The sequence below is a fragment of the Choristoneura fumiferana genome, chromosome 17 (assembly GCF_025370935.1).
Source record: "Choristoneura fumiferana chromosome 17, NRCan_CFum_1, whole genome shotgun sequence".
In the NCBI taxonomy this organism is placed as follows: Eukaryota; Metazoa; Arthropoda; class Insecta; order Lepidoptera; family Tortricidae; genus Choristoneura; species Choristoneura fumiferana.
This window is the reverse complement of record NC_133488.1, coordinates 15,486,355-15,495,107: the sequence shown is the minus strand read 5'-3', so window position 1 is coordinate 15,495,107 and position 8,753 is coordinate 15,486,355. Positions and strand designations below refer to the sequence as shown.

At 36.0% G+C, this 8,753-nt stretch overlaps 2 protein-coding genes across 2 annotated transcripts; both read right to left on the bottom strand.

Annotated features, from left to right (window-relative positions):
- Nucleotides 1-436: 436 nt before the first annotated feature.
- Nucleotides 437-2,615, bottom strand: LOC141437223 (uncharacterized). Its single transcript, XM_074100479.1, has 3 exons — nucleotides 2,402-2,615; nucleotides 2,187-2,317; nucleotides 437-1,038 (listed from the first exon to the last, which is right to left on the bottom strand). Exons 1-3 carry the CDS (start codon nucleotides 2,452-2,454, stop codon nucleotides 437-439), a joined length of 786 nt encoding a protein of 261 aa, XP_073956580.1. The 5' UTR covers nucleotides 2,455-2,615.
- A 1,852-nt stretch (nucleotides 2,616-4,467) lies between these two features.
- On the bottom strand, nucleotides 4,468-7,795 carry LOC141437222 (uncharacterized). The gene is made up of 3 exons (XM_074100478.1): nucleotides 7,574-7,795; nucleotides 6,454-6,584; nucleotides 4,468-5,102 (listed from the first exon to the last, which is right to left on the bottom strand). Exons 1-3 carry the CDS (start codon nucleotides 7,624-7,626, stop codon nucleotides 4,468-4,470), a joined length of 819 nt encoding a protein of 272 aa, XP_073956579.1. The 5' UTR covers nucleotides 7,627-7,795.
- Nucleotides 7,796-8,753: the final 958 nt, after the last annotated feature.

Here is an 8,753-nt window from a genome sequence, read left to right as displayed (position 1 = left end):
ATTGGCTTAACCAATAGCAATCATGCTCGTGTGTAATGACCAACTTAGCACACTTGTATCATAATGTACTATTACAGCTGTACAGCACTAACCGCCTAACTACTTAATCTTAAGCTCCGTATCGACTTCGCACAGCAAAGCATATGCATATATTGGCATATAATAATATATACTATAATATTGGCTCACGCGGAAGTCGCGCATTATTACCGTGTTGCGCGGGAGGCAACTCAAACAAAACATAGGTTTGCTGCGGTCGAACAATGCCCACGCGGCGGCCACGCGAAGTCAATACTCAGCTTAAGTTAAGCCGCAAACGAATAGATGGACGGCTACAGCGAAACTAAAGAAGTTAATTCCTTGTAGGACTACGGAATTCTAAAAAAATAAACTGCTATTACTTAAACATGTCTATTTAAATATTAAAATATAAAAGTTAATTAGTAGTAACGTAAACAGCAAAGGTTTTGTTCGCGCGCTGTAATCTTGACAGCCATTTCACCAACTGGTTTTGATACATCTTGGTGTTTAAAACAAATGGAGCGGATTTGTCATGTGTCTTCGTAACATTGACAACTATTGGTTCTAAATTACTCGTTGCATTAACTTCACTATTATTGAACGCTATACTTGCTTGATCTGTGATATTAAACTTGTATTTAGAATTGTTTCCACTGTTATATATTGGCATATTTGTAGTGGACTCGTTCTGTGGTACCACAGTGCCATTTAATCTTCGTTCGTCTTGGTCTTTGGAAAAGTACAAATCTTGCAGGTTATTGCCAAAAAATGGATCAGACGGTCTATCCTTTACATAAGCCGGAAGCTCTTCAATTGGGGACCGATGTGGTAAGTCATCTGGCGATTCGTGTACGACTTCGAAAATTTCAGGCTCTTGTACCTCACTTTGGGTCCTGACTCTGTGACTATGCCACCTACGTTTTAGCTCATTCTTATGTCCAGAGTTCTTGGTAGTTGGTTTGAAGTGACCAGGGCCAAGGTAGTTTGTAGGGCGGGTCTTCTTATAAGCCCCGGCAACTATAAGAAAAAAATTATATAGAAAGAATTATCTCCACTGATTGGCTATATGAATGCAGCCTGCAGTTAATAATCAATTAAATGCTGTACTGCTAACGGGGGGACGTTCGAATTCAATGAAAATTTGCACTTTAGTTGAATATTTCGTAAACAGATCACTGAATAGAAAAATTATCTAAGCAACCCCCCCAATGGTTTTAAAAGACCTATCCAACGATGTAGGGTTAAAAAAAATCACCCCCACTTTACGTCTATGGCAGGTACCCTAAAAAAAATGTTTTTACTTTTTTTTATTGTACCACTGTATGTATATTCATGTCAGCTTTCTAGTACTAACGGTCTCTAAGCTTACCCGCGGACAGACAGACGGACAGACATGGCTAAACTATTAGGGTTCCTAGTTGACTACGGAACCCTAAAAAGGGAAACATGTGGATTTTTTGACGTCGTCTTATATGTCACGTTAATGTCACTTGTCAAGTTTGTTTGTTTTACAATTTGACTATTTTAACATACAATGACTAGCTATTGATCTACCTACTTCATCATATCAGCCATAGGACGTCCACTGTTGGACATAAACCTCCAGTTCCTCGGTTGGAAGCGGCTGGCATCCACCGTGAACCCGCGACTTTAAAACCAGGTCATACGTCCATCTCGGTGGTGGACGTCTTACGCTGCGCTTACCGATCCGCGGTCTCCACGATTTTTCTTGCAAGTTTAAATTTGCCTTAAGAGTTGATTTTTTTTTATTAATCTGATTGGCTACCCTCAACGCACGTCACTATATTAAGGGTTTATATGTATATGGTAGGGGTACATTAAAGGGTGCAAGGATTCTCCCTATAATAATAATAACATGGTTTTCTGACGCACTTGAGTTAATCGCACAACCCTCTCTTGGGCTCCCCTACTTCTACATTATCCGTGAAAAATTACAGCTTTTATAGCACTAATAGTCTCTGAGCAAAGCCGCGGACGGACAGACGGACTAACAGACAGACAGAATGGTGAAACTATAACGGTTCCATTTTTGCCATTTTGGCTACCTAGGGAGCCGTAAAAAAACGCTGTAACAGGTAGGTACGTTATTTGAAATTACCTAATAGAAAATAGGAAGTTTGTAGTCACAATAAAAAATATCTTACCATATGTATGCTTAGTTTTGAAATCCACGTAGGAGTAATTGTAACCAAGCCCGATACCAAATGCAAGCATGCAAATCATACAAACAATTGAGCAGGAGATCAGACATGTGAACGATAAAAACATCGCAAACCTGAAATGGAAGAGACCAACGATTTAGACTAATGTGTACCTACACGGACCTCTAAAGTACTTTTAAAAGGAATTCATTACTTACTTCTCGGAGAAATATATGACGTTGGACATTATACCGCCTATGCAGTTACCCATTTTGTTTAGTTTTTTTTATTTTATTTCACTTTAAAACTAAAAATAAAATTATATAGGTTTAACTAAAGATAAAATAATAAAATCTTAGCAAGATATAGATTATAAAGCAAATAATAGAGATTCAAAATTCCAAATATCTATAAAAACGTGTACATTCAATATAACAGTAGCAATGTGATGAAAAATCATCCATTGTCAACGTCTAAGCCAACAAGAAGAGAATAGACAAACAAGATTAATATACAAGGAGGTTAAATACAATTCTCCGTAGACGACAAAATCTTGAAAACAGAATTGATTTCTTTGTGAACCTTTTCAAAAAATTAAATAATCAAGCAAGCAAGCGAACCTGTTAGCTTTCAAGGAAGCATGCAAGCAAGCATGCAACGTTTGTAGCGAAGCGAGCGTGCCGTGGTAGAAGCCAGCGAGTACCAGAACCGAATTGCTGGCGCCGCGACTTGGTTGTAGTCTTAACGCATTCACTGCCACCTGGCTTCCACAGGGGCCACCAACGCACATTTGCGTTCAAGATGTATGATTAATTATGACAGCGGCACTGGGTGAAGTTCCGAAAACGCATATATGCGTCGGTGGCAGTGAATGCGTTAATAATAATAATAAATCCATTTATTTCGGACAACTTGGCCCATACAATAAATACCTTACAGACTAACATACTCGTACATATAAGCGACGATGAGACGAGAATGTGGGAATATGGACAACGGACTAGGTCCATATCGACTCTCATAAAATTCTTATTCATTTATTTTACTACCGATTTGTGTTCATAATAATCACTCTTCATATTTATATAACAAAAAATTGAACCGACTACAAAAAAACCATGAAAATAATTTTCTACCAGTCTAAAGTCGGTCGGTGCCTCAGCACGAGCTAGCAGGAACACTTTATATTGGGCTTCAATCACTCCTGCTGGCTCGTGCTGAGGCACCGACCGACTTCAGACTGGTAGAAAATTATTTGAGGCTTTTTAGTGTAAATAATCTAAGATACAATAATTTAATACTCTCTCTTCACTTTTTACGAGAGATTGCTTTTTCCGATGCAGAGACGTTGATTATTGAGGAGTCCTGGTGCTTCACCACCCGTTTTACCAGCCGTTCCCGTTTTACGAGGAGCATAAATTGCTTAGCAACTGTGTCAAAGTAATTAAAATTTAACCCATGAAATACTTGTTATTGAGTAGTAACTCCGATGGTCAACTGTGGTCTTCATCATCAGTTCCACTTCACCAAATGATGATTTACAAGAGCAAATGCACGAGTTACTACTAAATATTTCCAATTTACTATCGGTGTCCCTACAACATTTGAAGATTTCCCTCGATTTCCTTAAGATCCAGTCATCAGATCCTGATTTGGTGCTTATGGGACCTAGTTGAAGACATTCCTAGAAGAATGCAAAAAAAATCAAATCGGTTCATAAATGACGGAGTTCTGAGGTAACAAACATAAAAAAACATACAACCGTATTGATAACATCCTCCTTTTTTGAAGTCGGTTAAAAATACGAACGTTTAAAGGCGGGATTTCGGGAAATTCAACTTGAAGAAAACAAAACCGCACCTGAAAGGCTACTACGAAAGTCAAAAATCGAAGTTCGTATCGTACCGTCCCTCTCGCTCTCATATTAAATAATATTAGCGTCAGCGGGACGGTACGATACGAACTTCGATTTTCGAATTTCGTAGTAACCCCTCTGTGCGCACATACACGCGCTTTGAAAAACGAGCTTATACGCGCGTATAAAACTCTACCTACTCTGAAACCGCCCCATGCAAAATTGACAGGTTTCAAGCACTAAATAAATATTTACCCTAATTAAATTTTCAAGCACTAGGTAACTAACACAAGTCTCTAGGCTAAACTGTGAACGGACGGACGAACGGTTCTGACAACACCATAAAAGTTCTACGTAGGACTACGGAACCTTAAAAAAAATACTTTTTTACTGCTTAAAAATATCTATATTAATATTAAAATATAAAAGCTAATTAGTAACAACGTGAACAGCAAAGGTTTTGTTCGAGTCCTGTAGTCTCGAAAGCCATTTCATCAACTGGTTTTTATACATCACGGTCTTTAAAACAAATGGAGGAGCTGCTTCTCGTGTCTTCGTAACATTGACATTTATTAGCCTGAAATCTTTGCGGTGTTTTATTTCATCAATTACGGTATTGTTGGACGCTTTACTTGTTTGATCTCTGAGGCTAAAGTTGTCGTATTTAGTGTTATTTCCAACATAGTATACTGCCGTATCTGTGGTTGAATTGTCTTGTGGTGTAACAGTGATATTAAATCTTAGTGTCAATGTTGGTGTGGAAAAGTATAAATTTCTCAGGTTATCGTTAAACCCTTGCAAGAATGGCTTCGGCCGTGTAACAACCGGAATCATCTCAACATTCTCAACGGCGGAATGGTATGGTAAGTCATCTCGCGATTCATCTACGAATTCGACAACTTTTGGCTCTTGTGCCTCACTTTGCATCTGGGATCTTGGAGCGTGCCACCTACGTTTTCCTGGTTTATTAGGGGGGTTGACGGGCAAACCGCCCCTTTTAGTTGGCTTGTAGTGACCAGGGCCAATGTAGTTCGTAGGGCGGGTCTTCTTAAAAGATTCAGCAACTAAAAGAAAAAAAATATGTAGAAATAAGCTGCACTGCAGCACTGCAATAATGTACAGTAAATATCTTCACTGTAGATGATTGCAACCTACAGTTAATCAAGAAATTACTACCACAGATATTCAGCTTTTTCTTTTCATATAGGTATAACCCTTTTCTTGGTATTGTATCATATAAGATACATAATTTTAAATGGGTTGTAATTAGTTATCTTTTCTGCCTTCCAATTTATTTATTTATTTTTTTAATGCAATTCACAAGTCAATAAGTACCTACAATATAGCACTAACATTATGAAACCCGGAAGGGCGCAGCATTTTTAAGAGAGAGAGAGTTTTCAAAACAATAAATTGGTATCTTAGTATTGAATGAAAGTTGTGGCAATAATACAAAATCAAAATAGAAAAGAATAATTAAAAAACAATATTAATAATTGTAGTGTTAATAGTAAATGTTATGCTATAGGTATGTTAGGACGATTTAATATTAGTATCATAATGTCATATAGTCTTATCTTAAACGATGTGTTATATTTTCCTTGCTTTTTTTTTGTGTATATTATTTTATTATTTTCCACATCGATCTTGTAATATTGTTAGATACTTGTATTTCTTTTATATCAATCTGCTGTTCCAATACATAGTAATCAATATTGTAGTAAGCTTATTTATTTCTACTGCCGCTATATTCAACGGACATATCCATAATATATTTCCTTATGGAGTAGTCTATCTCTTTGTGTAGTGGTATGCAAGCGCCCCCTCCGACGTAGTTGGTCCGGCAGTATGACGATTTAATTACTTGTCTACTGAATAAAAATTTTTAAGCGCCTAAGTATATAGTTTTACTGTTGTATATGTATAAATTACTAAAAAAAAAGACCACAGACCATTGATTTTTATGACATAAATCACTAAGTCAAATTTTCATAACAAAAAATAAACCGAGCGACCGCTCTAAATTAAACAAATTTCAAACCTTAATTTAATGAACTATCGCACATACATATATAAAATAAAATATATATATATTGGACACACAATTTCAAAGTAAAACGACATCGTTTAGTTTTATTTTATTTCATTGATGTATTTCGTTGACTTTTAATGTACTTAATGTTAATCCAATTGAATAAAAAACACAACTTAGTTGTCTTTAAGTTTGAATAACAACCACGTACTTAATAGTTTTATCGTAGCAGCGTATCACATCACTATAGTTTCAGGCAGCATGAAAACAGCATGTGACTCTAGAGGAACGTATTTTTAAAGGAACAGCTGGCAGTTAATAGTACAAAGCAGGAAGTTTACAGACGCACTAAAAAGATCAAATGTGAATAAAAAATGTCTTACTATATATATGCTTAGTTTTGAAATCCACGTAGGAGTAATTGTAACCAAGCCCAATACCAAATGCAAGCATGGAAATCATACAAATAATTGAGCAGGAGATCAGACATGTGAACGATAAAAACATCGAAAACCTGAAATGGAAGAGACCAATGATTCAGACTAATGTGTACAATTATCAGCACCAATATCTGACGCAACGAATCATGCATAAATATCTGGTACGACTCTATCTTCACAGCGGCGTGTGGAAAAATATCTGAGACGTCCTAACGTCTCAGATATTAATGCACACGCCGCTGTGGCAGATATTCGTATTAATGCAGGTGACTGTACACGGACCTCAACCTCCCAATAAAATGATGACGGAGTTTCAGTCGCAACAGACCAAATTTCACCTCAATCGTGAAGAGGTAACAGATAGACAGACAGAATAACTTCCGCATATAATATTAATATTTTCAGACAGATGGAGTTACTTTCACACTTATAGATAATGTTAGTACAAACTTATTAGTTATGACAAAAGTAACTATGCTAGAAGTGAGAATGGGGATTGAGTAAAAATATTCGACTGAGAACTGGCTCAGTGGGAGCCAAATTAATTAGTTTATATTTGTACCATTTTCCAATCTTCACATTTTTTACACACCACTACTTCTAGTACCTAGATATAGTCGAGGGCATAATAATAATAATAATAAATTCATTTATTTCGGGCAACTTGGCCCATACAATAAATACCTTACAGACTAACATACATATTTATAATCAATAATATTTAAAACTAATTTAGTGACTAAACGGCGTGACCCCGTGAGTCACCGTCCCCGACGTCGCTATCATCTGCGGCATGGTGCCCCGGAACCGCCGGAACACGACATAAATATCTATACAGCTATAGCATTATACACCGTCTATGTACTCTTATGGTTAGTGGCATCGTGGCATGAAGGTGTATAGATATTTTTGACGTCTTGGGAATGTACCTTTTAATATTTATGCCCTTTATGCCCTTCACTGTATCTACTCAATTAAGTACAAAATATTTTTTGCGTTTCATTTTCATCACGTCAAACAAAAATGGTTTCAAAGTTCTTTTAGATAAGAATCCATAACTTACTTTTCGGAAAAATATATCACGTTGGACATTATACCACCTATGCAGTTACCCATTTTGATTAGTTTTTTACTTCACTTTATTACTAAAAAAAACTAAATAATAAAATCTAAGTGAGATTATAGCAAATAATAGATTTTCAAAATTATAGATATCTATAGAATCATGTACATAACATATAACAATTAATAATAGCAATGCGATGAGATGAAACACCATCCATTGTCAAAGTCAAAGCTAACAAAAAAAAAAGCTTCGACACTTCATGGACACTTCTGAGCTTAGACTTGAAGAATGTACAATAACGAGGAAGGTTGTAGAAATATCCGTAGATGGCAAAATCTAGTTAATACTTTTCACCTATGATGAGTTCTGTGACGTTTCAAGTTTGAAAGTTTCAGAGATGTACCATTTATCGAGTGAACTATCGATTTTTCTACGAGTTATGTGCCTATTTTTGGAGAAGTTGCATTATATTAAAATAAAAATAAACAGTTTTCTGCCCACCGGGACACCGTTTTCTCGTTCTCGCTCAAAATAATCCCTCAAACTAATTACAAACTCCCGACTCTAGGAGTTCAAAACTGTCTTTTTAGACCGTTTCGGCATTTTGGCAAAAAATAACAACAAACCTAACGAGAAACAGTAACAAAAGTCAACAACAATAATAAAAGAAATGAATATTAACAAAATACAATGCAAAGAAAATGCAATGAAGACTCAACTCACATACAAGGCAGACTCTCAGCGGCAGGAATCTTGCAAGTTTTGTTTAAAAATTCATTATATCTAAATGTTCATTGTTATTGAAACCCGGCAATTGCCGAATTTGCCGATAATGTTTTGTCACGTCACTACTCTGTTCCGTTTTACACATTGCGTCATTTAGAAAAATAAATATTTTTCTATCGTATTCGATGGAGACTATTGAATGGACACTGATATTGCTATATATATTTAAAATGTACAGTTTTAAATTTTTATGATTATTTTGCTTCAAACTAGAAATTATTTTTAAAAAATATTTTGCGAACATAGTATGCGTAATTGGGAAAATTTTCAAGTGTCCCAGAACTCATCATAGGTGAAAAATACAATAGTGCCATCCACGAAGACGCATGATTTTGTCTAAATTAGCCATTAATTACATTGTAATAAGAACCTCGGCACGCGTCATCGTAAA